This window comes from Schistocerca serialis, chromosome 1 (assembly GCF_023864345.2).
Source record: "Schistocerca serialis cubense isolate TAMUIC-IGC-003099 chromosome 1, iqSchSeri2.2, whole genome shotgun sequence".
Classification (NCBI taxonomy): Eukaryota; Metazoa; Arthropoda; class Insecta; order Orthoptera; family Acrididae; genus Schistocerca; species Schistocerca serialis.
In genome coordinates this window covers 210,284,553-210,307,912 of record NC_064638.1, presented here as the reverse complement: position 1 = coordinate 210,307,912, position 23,360 = coordinate 210,284,553, and the positions used below count along the sequence as shown (strand labels likewise).

At 41.8% G+C, this 23,360-nt stretch overlaps 1 protein-coding gene across 3 annotated transcripts in view; it reads right to left on the bottom strand.

Annotated features, from left to right (window-relative positions):
* Positions 1-23,360, bottom strand: part of LOC126466050 (centrosomal protein of 76 kDa-like) — a 133,193-nt gene that overhangs the window by 48,512 nt on the left and 61,321 nt on the right. For all 3 annotated transcript variants that reach the window (XR_007585980.1, XM_050096355.1, XM_050096354.1), the window contains exons 4-5: positions 22,531-22,777; positions 11,412-11,586 (exon numbers count right to left, since the gene is read on the bottom strand). Coding sequence is in view for 2 of the 3 variants with exons in the window: in XM_050096355.1 (XP_049952312.1) it covers positions 11,412-11,586; positions 22,531-22,777 (422 nt within the window). In the remaining variant the exon portion in view is untranslated. The remainder of the gene's footprint in view (positions 1-11,411; positions 11,587-22,530; positions 22,778-23,360) is intronic.

The following is a 23,360-nucleotide window of genomic DNA, read 5'->3' as shown; positions in this document are numbered from 1 at the left end:
AGAAAATCATTCCCAGATAGAGGAGGGGGCATTGGCACTTATCTTTGCTGTACAGAAGGTTCACATACTTCTGTATGGTAATCAATTTCATCTGGTCATAGACCATAAGCTGCTGCTGCCTGTATTTGGCCCCAAGTCAAAGTTGCCTGTATGGACGGACATCTCAGACGTTGCAATGCTGGATTCTTTTGTTATCCAATTACCGCTATTCAATTTATTATCATACATCAGCCAGCACATGAATGCAGATGTACTATCATCATGGATCCCAATGAGGAATTTGATACACAAGAAACTGTTTGCTTTCACATTGAGTCACAAATGGTACAGTTTTTGGAAGACTTTGTCAGCACTTCCAGAGATGGCAGCAGCCACAACTACACCTACTCTTGAGACAGGCTGGGTAATTCATATCAACCGGCTGGCCACAGGCCCTTCCTTTGACAGCTTCCACAGAAAGTTTGGTGTTTCTTTTCATAATGGTGTCTTTCATCTTTCCAAAGGTGTTCCATTGTGAATCAATATGACCATCAGTGTTGAATGGTGATCCCAGAAATTTCACACTGCTGTATATTGTGACTCATGCAGCAGTCCCACTGAGGCATTTCTGAATGACGGACCTGCCCTTGTGACAGGTGTATTGGACATGGGTGAAAGAGGATATTTCACACATGGTTCAACACCATCAAGCATAATAGGCACAACAAACAGCACTACCCAAAGCCTACCAGCAATGGCCTATGCCCACCCAGCCATAGTATCAAGAGCATGTCGATTTTGCAGGCCTATTCCATGAGGCCACTTGGCTGATTTAATAAATGCATAGTCTCATTTCCCACATGTCACCAAAATGCAACAGACCATGATGGAGAATACCACTATGGCCCTGGTGAATGTTTTTTCTGTTGAAGGTGCCCCCATGATCTCGTCACCAATAGTGCACTGCAGCTTGTATCCACTGGTTTTTAATGGTTTTGCACCCGGAATGGAATCAAGTATATTACCACACCTATATTTCACTTTGCCTCTAACAGCATGGTCAAATGTTTTGTGCGAATGTTTAAAACATAGATGGAAAAAACTATTGACATCCACGCATACCTATTTTTATTTGTTTATCTTTTTATCCTCTTAGTGGGTGACACCAACATGTAGCAAACCCTGATGGAACTCTTGCATGGCTGCTGTCACTGTTCCTTGTTACTTCTGTTGAAGTCTCTGTCAGTACTAGGAGAAGAAGAAGCAGCAGGCACATCATTTAAAGTGGGCATACCTGCCTGGGTGTGCACATTCCGATACACACTTAGCTGGATATGTGGCTATATCATTGCTCAGCAAGGCTGCCAGCTGGTACCGGTGCCCACAACCTGAAGCATCTTTCACAGTCACTGTCACTCGTAGCAAGCCATGAGTTGAAACCACCTTCACCTCCTACCTCCAGCACTGGACTCAGGAGCAGCTCCTCTATTAACTGTAGCACATGAACCAGGATGGTACTTGGCCTACTGATTGATTCAAGAGGGAAGAGATCTCGTATTCCCAATGGCCTTTTATGTGGATCAATCAATATAATTATGCAAACATCCGATGACGTCACTAGGTGAGGTGTGAAAGGACACCTCTACATCTGCCAACACCAGGCCACATGACAGAACACTCATGGCAGGTTTAATGTCTGTCGCAGACTGCCACAGCCTCACTTGTTGTAACAAGCTGATGTCTACATCAAGTTTTCTGGGGTACCTAATGATGACAGCCCTGCACTACATGTTTTTTTTTTTTTTTTTTTTTTTTTTTTTTTTTTTTTTTTTTCCAATATGAACTGTGATTTTAACTTTGTTGTCACCTACTGTCGACATCTGGATAACACAAGGACTTACTGTCTGTCTAGTGTGATACTGATTTTGGCCACTGCTCAACTGACTGTTAGGAGTTCAGTCAAAGAACCGATTGAATATGTGCAGACAGAGAGCATAGTTCGTACACAGTGGTTTCCAGTCAAATCTACAAACACTGTTCTTTTGCTCTTACCAGTGAGTTATTCAACAAACATCCAGAGTACTGTATTGTTCAAGAGATAACCAAAGCCAGAAGTTTTTCTCTTTGTATATTTTCAGAAGAGTCAGGAACTATTATGTTATGTTAAGCATTTTTAAATGATTTGTGCTTAATAACATCTGTTTTGTTGAAGAAGCGGATTTTCAGCATACCTGCCCAACAAATGTTAATTAATCAATCAGCAAATATAGTTTTTCTCTCTTTTTGAAATATTTTAATGTGTGGCACCATCTTCATTTAATAGTCTATAACATCAAGATGCAGTTGAATGTAGGTTGGAACAAAACATTAGCTAAGACAAGTCAGAATAGGAAAAGAAGAATTCTGCTCCTAGGTAGCAGTCATGAGAGGGGTGTAGGCCAGCACCTTCAGGAGAAATTAGGTGCAGGGTACTAGGTCACAAGTTTTGTGAAACCAAGTGCTAGCCCTAACCAGGGACAGAAAACTTACGTCAGCTATGCAAGGACTTTGAGAGGGAACATCAGATAGTTATAGTTGCGGAAGTGGGAAACACCCTGGCTATGAATCCAAGATATAGTATTAGGAGTGACCTGGACAAAATAGGAGCAGAAACTGGGCACACAAATGCTGGGGTTTGCGGAAGTCTTCCAGTGCCATGATTGGTCATGAGTAAACACTGCTGTAAGGCATGGTAACACTGAGCTGAACAGGATGCTCCAGGCACCAGCAAAATCCAGTTGATGCTATTGTTAGGTGGGGATGCACTACACATGGCTTGCACCTAAATAGGAAGGGGGAAGATAAGTTAGCTTCTCTATTAGCAGATACTTTAAGGGTGATCACAGTCACACAAGGGATGACCTATCTGGTTAAAGGGACCTGGCAGACAGGCTTTTTACATTAAAGTAAAAATCCAGACAGACAACAATCAAGAAAAATAGAATAAAAGAAGCTTCATGTACAGTAAATAGGGATAAGATAAAAATAGTATCAACTTAATTCGTCAAAATATGATGAGAATGAAAAATAAAGTACATGAGCTGTTAGTGTGTTAAGATGATCTCAAAAATAAGAATGAGATTAATACACTTTGTCTGTCTGAACACCATGTAACTGTGGGGATGGACAGTGTCAGTATAAATGGGTATAATTTAGCATCTTACACTTACAGATCTAGCATGGATAAAGGAGGAGTCGCCATTTACACAAAACAAGGGTATAAATTCAAAACTGTAGAAGTAAGCAATTTTACGTTGACCAGAACCAGCAGTTGTGCATGTGAACTACAGCTAAATAATGTAGTGTTGATATTAGCAACAGTGTACAGCTTCCCATTACGAGATTTGGAGCTATCCATAAAAATGTTTGACACTCTATTTTGCAGTCTGTCAGACAAAAAGAACAAGTTATGAATCTGTGGTGATTTCAAGGAAACTTTCTAAGTAATTCTGATAGGAAAAGTGAACTAGAAGTGTTATTAATGACATATAACATAGTCAGTGGTCAATTTCCCTACCATATAGCTCAAGACAATAGCACTCTATTAGAAAATTTATTTGTGTAGCAACAGGATGTAAAACTAACACACGGTTTCCCTGTGACAAATGGATTATCAGACCATGATGCACAGCTCAGAAGCCATTAAGTACAAGTGTAAGGTTGCTCCAAGATGGTATCTATAGAGCACTTCAGAGAAAATTTAAGAAATGTTAATTGGGGAGATGTATATAATGAGCCAAATGCTAATGATAACATATTTCTTGATAAATTTATATTGTTGCCCAAAAAAATTACTAAATGTAACACCAAAAAATTTCCAAAGAAGTCTTGGGTTACTACAGGTATTAAGTTGTCTTCAGAAAAAAAAAGAAAACTGTACAAGGCAGCAAGAATTAGTAAAGACCAAGAAGTAACTTTACACTATAAAAATTATTGTAGCATACTGAGAAAAGCTGTCATAAAATCAAGAAATATGTATGTTTGTATGTATGTATGTAACAACTTGGGCAATAAAATTGAACCAATATGGAATGTTGTTAGAAGGTAGACAGGAAAAATAACCACTGGGGGAGGTAGCATTACTATTAAAGAGAGCGAGACCATCTTGATCAACAGTACACAAATAGCTAATGTATTTAACAACCATTTCTTAAGTGTAGGTGAAAAAATTGGTGACAATAGCTCAAAAGAAAAAGCCAAGTAGTACATGGAAGAGTCAGTTTTGAGAAATCTTAGTCAGATTAGTTTTCACCTAACAATCCCTTATGAAACAAGAAAAATCATTAAATATTTGAAAAATAAACATTCTGTCAGAGTAGATTACATCTGTAACAAGATATTAAAACAATGTGACGCAATTACAGCTGATGTTCTGAGTCACATACGTAAAGCATCACTAACTCAAGGTATTTTCCCAGACAGGTTAAAATATGCCACTGTCAAGCCTCTCCACAGAAATGGTACACCACAGATGTAAATAACTGACAGCCAGTATCCTTGCTTACAGCATTTTCAAAAATTGTCAAGACAATAATGTACTCAGGAGTCATTAGCCATCTCAACAGCAATGGCATACTTAGTAAATTACAGTTTGGATTTTAAAAATGCCATTCCACTATGACAGCAATATACAATTTCATTGTCCACATAATAGAGTCTTTAAATAGTAAATGTCACCAACAGGAATTTTCTGCGACTTATCCAAAGCATCTGATGTGTGAACCATGACATTATGTTTCAGAAATTACAATTATATGTATAAATGGTACAGCATATGAGTGGTTTAAGTCATATCTACAGAACAGGGAGCAAAAAGTTTCTTTACATGGTTTCAGTGATTTAAGGAAGTTTGCCACTCCATCTAAATGGGGTGAAATTACAATAGGTGCTCCACAGGGTGTGATCATGGGGCCCCGTCTGTTCTTGATATATGTGAATGACCTCCCTTCTTATCTGAAACAAGAAGCTAAACTGACACTGTTTACTGTTGATACAAGAATCATTATTAATCCAGTTAAAGAAAATCCAATAGAAAATGATACAAATAATGTCTTTGGAAAAGTTATTGATTGATTTTCTGTGAATGGACATGCTCTGAACTTTGAAAAAACACAGTACATCCAAACTTCTGCTGCAAGGAGTACATTTACAGGGTGTTTCAAAAATGACCGGTATATTTGAAACGGCAATAAAAACTGAACGAGCAGCGATAGAAATACACCGTTTGTTGCAATATTTTTGGGACAACAGTATATTTTCAGGCGGACAAACTTTCGAAATTACAGTAGTTACAATTTTCAACAACAGATGGCGCTGCATGTGATGTGAAAGATATAGAAGACAACGCAGTCTGTGGGTGCGCCATTCTGTACGTCGTCTTTCTGCTGTAAGCTTGTGCTGTTCACAACGTGCAAGTGTGCTGTAGACAACATGGTTTATTCCTTAGAACAGAGGATATTTCTGGTGTTGGAATTCCACCGCCTAGAACACAGTGTTGTTGCAACAAGACGAAGTTTTCAACGGAGGTTTAATGTAACCAAAGGACCGAAAAGCGATACAATAAAGGATCTGTTTGAAAAATTTCAACGGACTGGGAACGTGACGGATGAACGTGCTGGAAAGGTAGGGCGACCGCGTACGGCAACCACAGAGGGCAACGTGCAGCTAGTGCAGCAGGTGATCCAACAGCGGCCTCGGGCTTCCGTTCGCCGTGTTGCAGCTGCGGTCCAAATGACGCCAACGTCCACGTATCGTCTCATGCGCCAGAGTTTACACCTCTATCCATACAAAATTCAAACGCGGCAACCCCTCAGCGCCGCTACCATTGCTGCACGAGAGACATTCGCTAACGATATAGTGCACAGGATTGATGACGGCGATATGCATGTGGGCAGCATTTGGTTTACTGACGAAGCTTATTTTTACCTGGACGGCTTCGTCAATAAACAGAACTGGCGCATATGGGGAACCGAAAAGCCCCATGTTGCAGTCCCATCGTCCCTGCATCCTCAAAAAGTACTGGTCTGGGCCGCCATTTCTTCCAAAGGAATCATTGGCCCATTTTTCAGATCCGACGTTTCGGATCACGCTATCTGGACATTCTTCGTGAATTTGTGGCGGTACAAACTGCCTTAGACGACACTGCGAACACCTCGTGGTTTATGCAAGATGGTGCCCGGCCACATCGCACGGCCAACATCTTTAATTTCCTGAATGAATATTTCGATGATCGGGCCATATTATTGCTACGCATGGTGGATATGTGGAAAATATCGTACTATAGAGTTTCCCAGACCGCAGCGCCATCTGTTGTTGAAAATTGTAACTACTGTAATTTCGAAAGTTTGGCCGCCTGAAAATGTACTGTTGTCCCAGGCATATTGCAACAAACGGTGTATTTCTATCGCTGCTCGTTTAGTTTTTATTGCCGTTTCAAATATACCGGTCATTTTTGAAACACCCTGTACATCTACATCTACATGAATACTCTGCAAATCACATTTAAGCAGAGCGTTCATCGAACCATCTCCACAATTCTCTATCATTTCAATCTTGTACAGCACACAGAAAGCAGGAACGCCTGTATCTTTTCGTACAAGGTCTGATTTCCCTTATTTTATCATGGTGATCTTTCTTGCTTCTTAGGTCAGTGTCAACAAAATATTTTTGCATTCAGAGAAGATAGTTGGAGATTGGAATTTCGTGAGAAGATTCTGCCACAACGAAAACCACCTTTGTTTTAATGATGTCCACTCCAAATCCTGTATCATTTCAGTGGCACTCTCTCCCCATTTCTCCTGCCAATAAAACGGAGTCTTTGATTAGCCTTCCCCACAACATTTTCTGTGTTCCTTCTAAATAAAGTAATTCGTAATCGTAATTCCTACGTATTTAGTTGAATTTACAGCCTTTAGACTTGATGGATTTATTGTGTAAGTGAAGTTTAACAGATTTCTTTTCACACTCATGTGGATTAACTTACACTCTTCGCTGTTCAGGGTCAACTGCCAATTTTCACTCCACACAGATATCTTTTCTAAATCATTTTGCAATTTGTTTTGACCTTCTGATGACTTTATTAGTCGATAAGCAACAGCGTCATCTGCAAACAAGCTACAAGGACTTCTCAGATTGTCTCCCAAATCATTTATATAGATAAGGAACAGCAAAGAACCTATAAGACTACGTTGGGGAACACCAGAAATCACTTATGTTTTACTCCATGAGTTTCTGTCAATTATTACAAAATGTGACCTCTCTGACAGGAAGTCATTCAGGGCTGCCAGCGCCCCTGCTCTCTTTCAGCCATTCTTGGAACAATTACTGCTCCCTGTCCCTGGGTGTATAAATTACATGGACAACATTGTTGTCACTGGCTCCACCACTGAAGAACATCTTCAGAATCTCTGCACACTTTTTCATGTCTTACAGACTGCCGGTCTTAAGTGTAATCTTCAGAAATCAAAATTTTTTCAGGCATCTGTCACGTACTTGGGGCTTCAACTCTCTCGGGATGGTATTCGTCTGCTTCAGCAAACTGTCGCTGCGATCGATGCCCTCTCTGACAGGAAGTCATTCAGGGCTGCCAGCGCCCCTGCTCTCTTTCAGCCATTCTTGGAACAATTACTGCTCCCTGTCCCTGGGTGTATAAATTACATGGACAACATTGTTGTCACTGGCTCCACCACTGAAGAACATCTTCAGAATCTCTGCACACTTTTTCATGTCTTACAGACTGCCGGTCTTAAGTGTAATCTTCAGAAATCAAAATTTTTTCAGGCATCTGTCACGTACTTGGGGCTTCAACTCTCTCGGGATGGTATTCGTCTGCTTCAGCAAACTGTCGCTGCGATCGATGCCCTTCCTCGCCCTACATCTGTTAAGGAACTGCAGGCCTTCTTGGGGAAAATAGCATACTATCACAAATTTTTACCATCTGCGGCTTCGGTGGCTCAGCCATTGCATTGCCTGTTGCAGAAAAACGTGCCCTTTCACGGGTCCGCGTCATGCGATGCGGCTTTCCAGAAATTGAAGACTGTGCTGAAACAGGCCCTGTGCCTGGCTGCTTATTGACCTGGCCAACATCTTGTTCTTGACACGGACGCCTCTCAATACGGTGTTGTTGCAGTCCTTGCGCACCATTTTTCTGATGGTTCTGAACAACCCACGGCTTATGCCTCCAAAAGCGCTCACGGATGCCCAATGAAAATATTCTTAAATTGAAAAAGAAGCTTTGGTCATTAATTATGCTCTTCATAAGTTTGGTGTTTTTCTCTATGGATCCAAATTTCATCTTGTTACGGACCACAAACCACTTGTTTCCTTGTTTCATCCATCAACATCGCTTCCCGACAAGGGTGCACACAGCCTCCAGCATTGGGGTCTTTACTTGTCTCGTTTCAATTATGAGATTCATTTCCAGCCAACAGCTCAACATGCGAATGCTGATGCACTGTCTTGCCTTCCCATGGGTCCTCATCTGGCATTCGATAGGGACGAACTTTTGTGTTTCCACCTGGATGTTGCTGAGCAGAGGGTTGTGGACGGGTTCCCCATCACCGAGGACCGGCTGGCAGCCGCTACGGGTTCTGATCCTACCCTCTCCCAGGTTTTACGCTGTATTCAGAAGGGATGGCCAGATCGTCCGTCCGCTAAGACTTCTGATCTGTTGCGGAACTACTAAGCTTTGCATTACTGCCTCACGGCTAGGGATGGTGTTATCCTCCTTTCCACCGACAATGCTTCGCCGCCTGTTGTGGTACCTGCGTCTTTGCGTGCTTCGGTCTTGCACCTCCTTCACCAAGGGCACTGAGGTGTCTCTCGCACAAAATCTCTAGTGCACCGTCATGTGTACTGGCCCGGCATCGACTCTGAAATCGCACACATGGTCACTGCCTGTGGCCCTTGTGCGTCACAGGCCGCCGCCCCAAAGTCACCTTTGTCACCGTGGCTTTGGCCTGAGAAGGCCTGGGAGCGTATTCATGCTGACTTTGCGGGACCTTTTTTAGGTACATATTGGCCTCTCGTTATTGATGCCTACTCTAACTTTCCTTTCATTGTTTGTTGCACATCGCCTACCACCGCGGCAACCACCAATGTTCTAGCTCACATTTTCTCTTTGGAAGGCGTTCCCTCTACTCTTGTTACTGATAATGGTCCGCAATTTGCCTCTTCCGATTTTGCGAATTTTTGTGCCCGTCATGGCGTCATGCATGTCACGGCCCCTCCGTTCCATCCACAGTCAAACGGTGAGGCTGAACGACTGGTCCGCACATTTAAGGCTGAGATGAGGGAACTCCTGACTTCTTCTGCTGCTGATGATGCGCTTCTCCAATTTATGGCTTCTTACCGTTTCACCCCCATGGCCAACCACAGCCCGGCTGACCTCTTACATGGCCGCCAGTCCCACACACTACTTCATCTTCTGCGGCCTTCAACCCCACTGCCGCAGGTGCCTTCGCTTTGCCGGTCACAGCCGGCGACCTTGTATGGGTACGGGGATATGGCAGGTGGCCGAAATGGAGTCCTGGCCGCATCTTATGACACCGTGGCCGACGCCTGTATAAAATCCAGATGGACACGGGTGTTGCAGTGCATCGTTCGGACCAGCTTCGGCCTCGTGTGCCAGCAACGCCTGTTCCGAATGCCGCTACACCACCTTCGGTTCTACCTGATGCTTGGGATCTTGGAATCTCTCATTTCTCACAATGCAGCCCTCTCACCATCATCTCAGTGCCTGCACAAGAACTGACGCCACCAGGAGACTTGCCCATGCAGGAACCAGATGACCATCATTTGTTGGAGCAACTATACTCGCCTCCTTCTCCTACGGATGCCAACACATCGCCCATGTCTCCTGTTATAACAACCAGACTTGCCGAAATGGGCAGATTGGAGCACGGGGCCCCAACAGATTTGACCCCCACGTCTCCTGTCATCTTGACCCGTTATCATCGGGGACACTTCTGTCCGTACGGGAAGCCTCCTCCTCGAGACTTTACGGCAAGTCAAACAACACCTATGGACATTAGCAATCCAGGCCACCTCCATCAAGGCCAGTGCAAAAAATTCAAAGGGGGGAAAAGTGTTGTGACTCACCGATCTTTCAAAGTGTCGCCGCGCAGTTACGCGCGTCCTCTACTTGCGGCGCTGTCTGCCAGCCATGCAGCAGCCGCGCCACCTAAGTGGCCAATCAGCCAGCGGCTAGACTTGGACTCAGTGCTGATTTGACTGTTACGGTGTACACACGTCTTACCTTGTTTACTTGATCTGTGACTTACATGTATTGTGTCATCCTAGAAATATATTTGTTCAACTTGACGTTATAACAGATGATATTATAAAATTCTCTCCCGGTTAAGAACTCATAAAAGTCACAAAATCGGTTACTTCTCTGTCGCTGCATCTGTCTCGGCTGGCTGCGGCTGCCTGACTTCATATAAATAACACATCAACGGAAGTCAGTAGCCAGGGTAGAGCATACTAAGTTTTTGGGTGTACATGTAGATGAGAATCTTACTTGGAAAATTCATATTTTGGATCTGCTAAAATGACTAGATTCAGCAACTTTTGCAATCAGAATAATTGTCTATTTTGAGGATATTGAAATTAGTAAGGTAAAATACTTTGCATACTTTCACTCTCTGATGTCATACAGAATAATATTTTTGGGGAATTCACCACTTAGGCAAAAAGTATTCACTGCTTGAAAGAAAGTGGTTAGAATAATAGTCACACATCTTGTAGGCATCTATTTAAAAGGTTAGGAATCATACAACAGCCTCACAGTACATTTACTCAATAATTAAATTTGTTCTCAACAAGACGAGCCAATTTAAAAACAACAGTGACATTCACGATTAGGACACCAGGATAAAGAAAGACTTACACTATCCTCTACTCAACCTATCTTTGGCACAGAAAGGGGTAAAATATGCTGCTGTAAAACTTTTCGATAAATTATTAGGTTAAATAAAATGTCTGGCAGACAGCAATAGCTGTTTCAAAAATAAATCAATATCATATCTCATTGACAACTTCTTCTATTCCATAGATGAATACTTAAATATGAACAAAGGAACACGTAACCAACTAATTAGCAATTATTTGAACCACATACATCTCAGACCTTTTAAGGAACAAAAAAATGTTTGTACCTAATTCAAACTATGACCATGACAATTTTTTGGACAATCATGTGACACAAATATTGAAATATAACAACTGATCGAGATATATGTAAGAATGTTTCCAAATAATACTGCAAGAACTGTAGGAGAGGTTACTATTGGTGCTTTCGAAGATGGTGCCATTAGTCAAGATTCCAGGGAAATACTAACTAAATAAAAACATCAGTGTGAGACAAGTGGATATAATTAATTATACTTCCTTACACCCTTCCTGCAGCATAAAAACGTATGAAGATTATTCCAATGGCCATTGAAGGGTAAAGTGTTTGATGCGTCTGGATTTTCTAAAGGTATCAGTGAAACAAACCATGCTGCTTGTCTTGGTGTTTCCAAAAATGGTCTTCCCACTTCCATGGCCTTCAAGAATGTAAATACTGGCCTGAAAGTAAAAAACTGTTTTGCAAAATAAAGTTTTTTATCAATTGAAAGGTATAATGGAATAACCACAATTCCCACCATGAAGTCATTTTCTTTCAGTGTTATAAATGAAAATAAGAAAAGGCAATCGCTCATCTAGAGCAGATCAATGCATGACATACAGAAACATGTATCATTCCCACAGATATCATGATGACAAGACAAGATTGATTACAGCATGCACAGTACATTTAAACAACCATTCTTCCCGTCCTCCATGCATGAACGAAATAGTAAAAAACGCTAATAACTTGTACAATGAGCTGCACCTTCTACAGTGCACTTTACAGTGGTTGACAGGATATAGATGTAGGTGAGGATGATCACCTAAGGTACAGCCACATTACCATATTTTTATTAACAGCAGATTTAGAACTTTGTTGCAAGCTTTCTTGCTGTTTCCTGCAATAGACAGTTTTTATTTTCAGCAAAAGCAATTTTCTTTTTGCTACAACACACAAGAATTTATTTCTTTGTGTTGCAAAACATGGAATTATCACCAATTCTACTTCAATGGTACAACAACAGTTTGCAGCTACGACATAGGCTGTGTGTGTTTCTCCTAAGGAGAATTATCAATATACTTCTCTCATTACCGCCTTATGATCCCTTAATTGCTCCTCATGATCCCTTATTTATCTCTCATATCATCTACTTGTATCTCATTGTGGATACTTTAATCCCAATATCAACAAACAGAAGTCTCTGAAGTGGGAATTAACATGTTTCTTCTGTAACTCCAAGTACAGTTCAACATATATGTACAGATTAATCCCGCCTACCAAATAGAAGAATCTTTGAGCAGTGAACAGACAAAGAAAGGACAATAAAGTCTCTTTTGATCTAAATCCTGATCTAAAGACACAAAGTCTCTTTTCAGTGACAAGCAAAACACAGCTTAGAGACTTGTAGAAATATTATGAAAATAGTAGAAGGGAAAAGCAGAGAATACAAAGGACCAAAAGTATAGATACAGGCAGTTTAAAATGAGTAAGCTGCAGTTAAGTAGGAAAGTAATAGATAATATGTGAGGCCGGTTTGTGGACAAAATGAATGGGAACAGGAGAGTGGGTGGCAGCAGGTGAAGAACAGGAACTACATAAACAACTACACCAGCAAGCCACCTTAATGTTTGTGTCAGCTACTTTTGGCATCACTTTAATTTTCCCCAAGTTCCCTTCTATTCCATTCACTAATGGTACATGTTAAGCACAACTGTCTGTAAGGCTCTGTATAAGCTCTAATTTCTATTATTGTCCCATCATCTTCATTTCTGATACATATACAGGAGATATCAAATGTTGCCTAACGCCTCCTGAAATTTTTCTCTGTCAGAATTTTAGTAGTGGACCCCTCTATGATGTGTAATACATTTCTTGTAGCACTGGAGTTTTATGACCATCCTCATCACATTCTTACATTTTCTGTATGAACTTGTGACAAAACATTCCAATCTTATTTCACTTCCCTCTATCTCCTGTAACGGTTCCAGACTGTCAAAAAATATTCAAGAATCAGAAGAATTAGGACTGTATAAGTTACCACATTTGTGGCAGTCATTCTAATTTATGTCACACTGGATACATACTCTTAGATGCTAGTGGAGATTGAGACCAGGGGGCTTTCATAACAAGGGTAAGTTGCTGTTCCATTTGTGCAATTCAGAAAAGTTGCTGCTGTTTGGAGGTGAAGGGAAGGCAGTTGGGGTGTTCAAAATCTATGGATTTTGAATCCTTACTTAAAATATACCACACTTTGTTGACTAAGATGTTCTGTAACAGGGTGATCTAATTGTCTACTTGGATATCTGGTAGTGGCCTTTTACCTGGGTAGATAGTTTGATAACAATCATTGCAAAAAATGTAGAATGCTGTGAAACTGCTACAACAAAGCTGGTATATGATGGCCCTCCATGTGAAGAAGTATGAAATGTCTGTGTCAGGACAAGAACAGGAGGTAGTGAGCTGATGTATGGAGCCGATCTTGCAGTTGGATCAAAACAAAAAAGTGACTCAAGAGGTTAGTGTGTTGGGAGCAATAGGAGCATAGAAATGAACAAGGATATTGCACAAATTAGATGGAAGAAGTATACCACTTTTGGAAGTTGTGGAAAGAATACTGAGGGGGAACATCCCTCATTTTAGGGTATTATGGGAAGAAGCCAAAGAATATGGTCCAGTTATTTTCCTCAGGGCTGGCACTGAGTGATAAAGTGAACCTTTGTAGCTGGTGAGCAAGTGTTGAAAGACCAAGTCCCAAGTGAAGTTGTTATTGTATAATTTGAAGTACAGCGATGATAATAATTGACAATATCAGATGCGAGTGCAGAACTGACTGACTTTTCACTGGTCAGCCATATTTATTTCAGCCACGATGAACACTATTGGCCAATCAATGTACTCACATGGCAAGATAAGTGGCATGCTCAATCTGCGAATGTAGCACTGCGATGAGACTGTGCCCTCTAAGAGCCATCTAGATCCATTTCTCTGGTGGGCATCTGCAGAGCCAAATATCAGGTCCCTTCCCTTTGAAACAGCCACATCCAGGCCAAAACGCCCCAGATGGTGCCATGGAGCATGGAATGCAGGCATGGGCAAACCCCTAGTGCCTTCAGCCACTGGCTGTGGAATGGGAGAGTGTTCGGCGTCACTGTGCTTGGGGAACTAAGACACCTTGTGGATGTGGAAGGGATCACTGGTGCAATAGTGCAGACTCGTAGGCTGCTGCCAGGGGCACCAGCCTTGGAGCTGCACTGTGACCAGAAGGGAGTGGAGGGGGTGGCAGCAGATGCAATGTCTGCACTTGAGACTGGAGCTGGTAATTGTGATGGCAGCACTTGAGCCCCCTCTGTGTTTCAACAAATGTAACCTGCCACCTGTGGGCTTTGCCAATATACAAGCATCAGTACTCCTGTAGGTTCAGGCTCACACAGCCATGTCACGAGGGTAACACTGGGAGGGACACAAGTGGAGCTCTGAGGGTAGCAGAATCAGAAGATGAAGCAGGGTCCACAGTTGCCACCCTTGGAGGAGCACGGTGTGCTACAATTATTAATCGGTGTGGTTCAATACGTGTTCGAAAACAGGGTGAGGGCCAAAGTAGTGGCAGAGGAATTGCAAACATTTTTTATTTGCTGCCTAATAGTCCATATGTGACATTCCCCTTCACCATTCTAGGAAGAATCGAATGGCGAGCTGCAAATACACAGAAATCAGTGGAGGCAGACGCCATGAAATCTAGATCATTATCAGAGAACAGTGTGCACCACAACCCTTTAATGGTCAAAACCTGAGCCAAGGCAGTAAGGGTGCAGTTGGTCATAGTGGACACCATGCTTACAACACTATGGGTACTTTGAATAAGTGTGCACAATGAGCAACAACATTGATCCTGAAAGTGGGCCTGCACAAAATTGAGATGGATTCAATCCCAAGGGAGGCAGAGTGGAGAGGTGGGAGGGGGAGAATGTAGGCCACGGGGTTAAAGACTGAGAGGGCATTGTCTCATGCCATGCACAAGCCATGCAGCCATGGACCATTGCTTTGATGCAGCCATTAATCCCTGGCCTGTACACATGTCAGCGAGCTAGTGCCTTCATCAAGTTACCTTCCATTAGGAATGTGGGTGCACACAATGACTGTGATGACTTTCAAATCATAGAGTACAACAATCAGCCATCCTTTTCTTTCAGGTTTTATTAGGCAAATCTAGATTTCGGCTAGTGCCTAGCCATTATCAATGCACTATTTCATAGTATCAGCGCATGTCCTAGTATGTCAATCCCCTATCGTTCAGGCTTCTGTCACAGTTCGTTCATTAATAGGGCCTTCATGTTGGACATCCCTCAATATACCCAGAGCAGCAAGTTCAACATCCATTGGTGCACATTTAGCCAAGATGACCACATGATTCACACCCATCTCAAGTGTCCAAAAGGATGGCATCATTGACAACTGGGAATCTGCGAGAAATATGTTTCCAGGAGCTGAACTCACCTGCCAACCAGAAGGTGAGGTAAGATGGCCAGCCATGGATCAGGTAACACAAGACCTGCCGCAAGGTGGGATCCTGGTGTATGGTGGCAGTGACATGAGCAGCCATAATGAGAAAACCATCCAGTGTTTGCCACTGCTTAATTCTGATGTGGAATTGGAGGACCTACTGTTGACTGAAATCAGGGTCTGAGCCAGTGGGTAGATGCAGCAATGCATCGCCACTGGTATTCTATGCCATGGGCTTGTTTTGGATACTCTAATAGTATGCACTCAGGAACAATGCCCAGCGCTGGAGGTGTTAGGCTGTTGAGTCCATGGAGCTATAATAATGCCATCAACAACTTGTGATCAGTAATTATGGCAAACTGTGTCCCACAAAGGTAGACATGAATTTTTTAAATGGCAAACCACTATCATCATTGCCTCCTTTTTGATCTGGGAATAGCTGCACCGTGAAGGGGAGACTGCCATGAGGCAAGGGGCGGATTTCAGCATGATTTTCAATTGGGTAAAAGCACAGTTGCAAACAGTGGTCCACATGTAGTGCATATCCTGTTCCTGTAACTCATTGAGGGGTTGCACAGTGTGGCCCGCACATGGTAAGAACTTGGAATAATAGTTGATTTTGCCCAAAAACACCAGTAATTCAGCTAAGTTTGTGATGCAAGGTAAGGATTCTATTGCATCAAAACTCCAATTAGTTGGCCTAATACCTTCTTTGCTGAGCCAGAGTCCCAAATAGTACACTTCCGACTGAAAAAAACCTGCACTTCTCTCAACGACAATGCTGGCCTGTGTCCTGCATGGTTGTATAAAAGATACAGAGATTCTGCAAATGCTCCTGGTGAGAGGGTTCCTTGGCAATGAGATCACCAAAGTAATTCACACAAGCAACTATATGCTGTGTCAGCTGGTCCAGAAATCTTTGGAAAATTGTGGGGACAAGTTCAATGCCAAATAGGACCTGCTTGCACTTACACAAACCAAAAGGTATATTAATAATAATGATATACTGCATTTTCTCATCTAAGGGTAACTGGAGGTCACCATTAGTGAGGTGAGTTTTGGAGTAGTATTTCCCTCCAGCAACCTCAGTGAGACAGTTTTCCAGGCAGGGGTAGAATATGTTTCCACCAGCAACTGGGCACTGATTGCAGCCTCAAAATCCTAGCACAATTTATGAACCCCTGGGCTTGTTGGTGATGACTAGAGAAGTGGTCCATGTGCTAGATTTCACTGGCTTGATAACCCCTGCAGCCTGGAAATGATCTAGCTTCTGCTTCATATCAGGTTGTAAAGTACTGGAATTGGTCTGGCAAAAACTAGGTGCGGCATCCAGCCATGGGGTAGTGTGCATGTGAAAGTCTGAGGCACACATCAAATCTGGCAGATGAAAACTTAAGATCTGAGATCATCCAGTTCCTGGAAAGGAACTGTGGTTGGTAGCCAACAATGTTGGTAGAAGGTGGGTAGTCAGCGAGAAATAATCTGACGAGCCACACAAGCTTTCACAGGCTTCAATTTTCGGGAACTACACCCTACCTAATATACCAAAACTATCAATAGGATAAACAAACAGCTGCTGAATATCACGTAGAGTCCTGAGTTGCAACACTCCCAGTGATATATCAATATACACAAACACAATAAACATGTTGTTGTTGTTGTGGTCTTCAGTCCTGAGACTGGTTTGATGCAGCTCTCCATGCTACTCTATCCTGTGCAAGCTTTTTCATCTCCCAGTACCTACTGCAACCTACATCCTTCTGAATCTGCTTAGTGTATTCATCTCTCGGTCTCCCTCTACGATTTTTACCCTCCACGCTGCCCTCCAATACTAAATTGGTGATCCCTTGATGCCTCAGAACATGTCCTACCAACCGATCCCTTCTTCTGGTCAAGTTGTGCCACAAACTTCTCTTCTCCCCAATCCTATTCAATACTTCCTCATTAGTTATGTGATCTACCCATCTAATCTTCAGCATTCTTCTGTAGCACCACATTTCGAAAGCTTCTATTCTCTTCTTGTCCAAACTATTTATCGTCCATGTTTCACTTCCATACATGGCTACACTCCATACGAATACTTTCAGAAATGACTTCCTGACACTTAAATCAATACTGGATGTTAACAAATTTCTCTTCTTCAGAAACACTTTCCTTGCCATTGCCAGCCTACATTTTATATCCTCTCTACTTCGACCATCCTCAGTTATTTTGCTCCCCAAATAGCAAAACTCCTTTACTACTTTAAGTGCCTCATTTCCTAATCTAATTCCCTCAGCATCACCCGACTTAATTAGACTACATTCCATTATCCTTGTTTTGCTTTTGTTGATGTTCATCTTATATCCTCCTTTCAAGACACTGTCCATTCCATTCAACTGCTCTTCCAAGTCCTTTGCTGTCTCTGACAGAATTACAATGTCGTCGGCAAACCTCAAAGTTTTTATTTCTTCTCCATGAATTTTAATACCTACTCCGAATTTTTCTTTTCTTTCCTTTACTGCTTGCTCAATATACAGATTGAACAACATCGGGGAGAGGCTACAACCCTGTCTTACTCCCTTCCCAACCACTGCTTCCCTTTCATGTCCCTCGACTCTTATAACTGCCATCTGGTTTCTGTACAAATTGTAAATAGCCTTTCGCTCCCTGTATTTTACCCCTGCCACCTTTAGAATTTGAAAGAGAGTATTCCAGTCAACATTGTCAAAAGCTTTCTCTAAGTCTACAAATGCTAGAAACGTAGGTTTGCCTTTCCTTAATCTTTCTTCTAAGATAAGTCATAAGGTCAGTATTGCCTCACGTGTTCCAGTGTTTCTACGGAATCCAAACTGATCTTCCCCGAGGTTGGCTTCTACTAGTTTTTCCATTCGTCTGTAAAGAATTCGTGTTAGTATTTTGCAGCTGTGACTTATTAAGCTGATAGTTCGGTAATTTTCACATCTGTCAACACCTGCTTTCTTTGGGATTGGAATTATTATATTCTTCTTGAAGTCTGAGGGTATTTCGCCTGTTTCATACATCTTGCTCACCAGATGGTAGAGTTTTGTCAGGACTGGCTCTCCCACGGCCGTCAGTAGTTCCAATGGAATATTGTCTATTCCGGGGGCCTTGTTTCGACTCAGGTCTTTCAGTGCTCTGTCAAACTCTTCACGCAGTATCATATCTCCCATTTCATCTTCATCTACATCCTCTTCCATTTCCATAATATTGTCCTCAAGTACATCGCCCTTGTATAGACCCTCTATATACTCCTTCCACCTTTCTGCTTTCCCTTCTTTGCTTAGAATTGGGTTTCCATCTGAGCTCTTGATATTCATACAAGTCGTTCTCTTATCTCCAAAGGTCTCTTTAATTTTCCTGTAGGCGGTATCTATCTTACCCCTAGTGAGATAGGCCTCTACATCCTTACATTTGTCCTCTAGCCATCCCTGCTTAGCCATTTTGCACTTCCTGTCGATCTCATTTTTGAGACGTTTGTATTCCTTTTTGCCTGTTTCACTTACTGCATTTTTATATTTTCTCCTTTCATCAATTAAATTCAATATTTCTTCTGTTACCCAAGGATTTCTACTAGCCCTCGTCTTTTTACCTACTTGATCCTCTGCTGCCTTCACTACTTCATCCCTCAAAGCTATCCATTTTTCTTCTACTGTATTTATTTCCCCCATTCCTGTCAATTGCTCCCTTATGCTCTCCCTGAATCTCTGCACAACCTCTGGTTCAAACATACATAAGCACAAACCATTTCAGATGAGAATAGCTTGAGGTTCCACCAAGACCTTCTCATCTGAAATGGGCCGTTATCAACCAACATGCTACTTAGATTATATTACACATCCAAATACAGTATATCTACATATTGCAACTTATTTTCACCATACTCATTGTATTACTTTTTAAAATTTGTCTTTGACATTTGCATTATATAAATTATATTCTCATCAACCAGACAGAAACAAATTATATAGAACCATTTTAACAATTGTTAAGCATTCAATTTGCTGTAACTTTAGACAAAGTTTCAATATTACGTTCTTTATATTATTTAAAAAATCATTAATAACTGTATACCAATAATATTGTAACAATGAGAAGTCTTTGCTGTTAGATTTAGAAGCATCCAACCCACCTTACATTTCAAGGTGGTAGTTACTCTGTACTGTTAATGTTATAAATAAATGAGAATAAATAAATACCCACAAGGAGGAACAGAACCATGTCCGTAGATCATCAAATGCAGTGACAGTAGGGAGAACATGGGTGAACACAGTTGGGAACATGTTGCCTGATTTATCTAAGCAGTAGTGGCCCATGTGTTCACCTAGAAACAGACATCCTGGTGAGAAACGCAAAGTGTGAGAAACAATTTCTGCGTGAATGGGTTGCCTGAGCAGAGAGGGGTTTGGACCACTGACTGCAGCACATGTAAAAAGTTCTGGTGCACTCATGGGGTGGGTTGCACAAATTTGACACACTGAGCAGAGATGCACCTATTTGACACAATGAGCAGAGATGCCCCTCTTCGCCACAGTGTATGCAGACCCCCAGAAATCCTGACATTGTGCTCTGGAGAGAGCAGAAAAACATGGCAGGCATGAAGGGAGTAATGCTGTTACCCATCAATGACATGTGATGGGAGTCTCAAACACTACAGAGATGTTGGCCAACTATGAACCACAACACTGCTGTAACCAGAGGGTTATCCTACTGTCCTACACCTGCAATGCTGTGCTGTGGCATGTTGACCACCACAACTTGTGGCATCACAATGAGTCATTCATTAGCAGCCTTCGCAATCTTGAATGAGTGTGTGATGAGCAAGATGTCCTCGAAGGATGGGTTATCAAGTTTCAATGCCACTGCGTGGACCTCAGAATTGGATGTCATCTCAACCATGATATCATGAATCATGGAGTCTGTGTACAAAGCCTTGCAGCCTTGATGAACACAAGTGTAGTCACATTTGCAGCTGAGACTTCGCAAGTCAATGATCCAAGAGTGGTATGATTGTCTGGGTTGCTTATGGTATTGGTGAAACTCAAGCATGGAGGCAACCACGTGTTATCTCCAAGAATAATAATTAGTCAACAAAGTGCTGATCTCCTGAAAGAAGAGCATGATGGCATCAGACAGAGGTGCGAATCTGTGGAGTAGAAAAAACATGTCCAGTGACATCCAAGACAAAAATAAGAATCACTGCAACAAATCATTCACGACTTGAAATGCTGTGAAATGTTGTTTCAGTCAATACACATGTGTGTCCCAGTCTCCATAGTGTCACTGAAAGGTGAAAATGATGGTGCACAAATGGGGGCCATTGCCTGCAGGGGGTCACTGAGGCCTGGAGCAAAGTGACCTCGTGCACTCGGAGTTTTTCCGTCTGAAGCTGTAGCAACTTTTGTAGGAACCCTACATCTGAAGTTGCTGCTGTTGCATTAGCTGCTGTTGCTCCAACAGACAAACCAATTTAATGTCCATGCTATCGAATAACTTCCTTTTTCCCAGTGCTATATCCGCAAGTAACCACATATCAGCACATGCATCAGAAGCCAGAAGAGAAACATCTGAAGCTTCAACATGAAAGTGCTAACTGCAGAAGAGAACATGACACCAAGCAGTAGCCAAGCTAAACACAGGAGACTGACAGCAATCAGGACACAGACAAGGACAAATTAAAGCAAGATACGTAACAAATGAAATGCAAAGCTGAAATCCTCACCACAATGGTGTCAACTGATCAACAGCAAAGAGAAATACAATGTGAATTGTGACCAGAGAGAAAGATCAAGTGCCAACTGCAGTTGTTATTGAATGGTCCATAGTACAGCAATGATGACAACTGAAAATATCAGATGTGATTATAGAACTGACTGATGGTTCACTGGGTGGTTGCATTTGTATTGGCATGCATATTCACATGGGATGGCAAGTGGTGAGCTCACACTGCAAATGCAGAACTGTGGCAATACTATGCCCTCTAATGGCTAACTAGGTCCATTTCTTCCAGCAGGCTTTCGACTTCTGCACAGTCAGATACCAGAGTTGTGTGTATGTGGAGATATGGCACAGCATACTGGTAGAGAAACTGCTTCTCTCTGCAAATGATGTGTCCACAGGTGAGCAGACTGAATGGGGGAGACATCTTTTTATGTGAACAGGTGGCACCGGCTGAGGGCAGTCTTTGTTGATTAGTAGTATGCTTGGTGTGAACCAAGCTTTTACTAAGTCACCAGTTAAATGGAGGTTGATGTTCAGGACAGTGCCTTGCTGGGTCAAATGAAATGAACATGGGAGAAAGTACTGAGGTACTGGAAGGAACTGTGTAGAGCATTCTCACCCCAAGCCCAAATCAAAAAAGGCATCAATTAGTATTAAGTCAAACTATAACTTGCCAGCTGACATGAGTAAGGCTGCTGTTCTGTTATATTACTAAGAAGTCTCAAACTCAAAGAAAAATATCAACATACAAATGAAAGAAGAAAGTGCTAACGCTCAATTCATAATGGATTAGTTAGATCATGTTATCTGTTGAGTTTGCAAATGCACTGCTTGCTTGTAACAAGTAGTTCCATATGTGCTGCTAGGATGTACTGTTTACAATATAAACAGTTTTGTCTTATTGTATTTATGATCTTGTTTTTTAATTTAACCATATGTATTAGCTAGCATGCTATGTATTAGAATGTTATAATTCAAAATACACTATCATGTGTTAGCACTTTCACTGCTGAACACTTCATTTGATGAATCATTTCATAAAGGGGTATTCTTGTATGGTGCTGGGGGACTGTTCAAAACTAAATAGTATAAAGTTCTAGCACAACAAAAGAAATTAGGAACAATGAGGATATATTAATTAACAGTAATATCTTCAAAATATAGTACATATCCATTCTTACTTTGTTTCCAAATTTTCATCTTGAGCATATATTTTGACAGTTCTTGTGGAATGCTCTGACCTAACTGATAAATAATCCTTCCACCACGTTTTAGCATACAGCAAAAATATTTTGCACCTTTCTGTTCTCACTGACTTCTCCAAATTCTTTTGGGCAGTAATTACATTCTGTGATAGTGGCTGGCTTAAAGCAGGCACCAGTGACACTTTAACTTCCACTGTTCCAACTGGTATAGTATTTTCAGCTCCTAAAAGGAAAATTAAGTTTGTAATTTTGCTCTGCACGAGATCTAGAACAATATCAAGTATGTATCAAAATACATGGTCCATTCAAATTAATGTATTCACCACCAATGTTCAACGTGCAGTAACATCTCACAGACAGTAAGTCACAGCACTAGTAGTGGAGGGTATATGAATCTTGTTGAGGGGATGCAAAAAACAATGCAGTCATCATAACGCAGAAACAGAGCAATTTATCAGACATTGGCTTTTGGGCCAACAGTGGAAGCATTTCCAAAATTGCTATGTTTGTAAGCCATTTGCATGCTGCTGTGGCTAAGTGTACTATGCATCTCTAAATGGCGCTTTCCATAATTGGTGCCAAGGCAAATGTGGTGCACAACAGGTCATAGATGACAGGAATGAATTGTGGAAATGTGTACGAATGTACAACTGTTGAGCAATTGACTGCCCAGATAAACCAAGGGGCTACCAACAGTGTCTCCCCAATGACTGCTCACCAAATGTTGCTGTGTATGGGCCTCTGCAGTAGGCCCCTTGTTCATGCAGCCATGCTGACTGCTTGTCATTTGTGATGGAGGCTGAAAT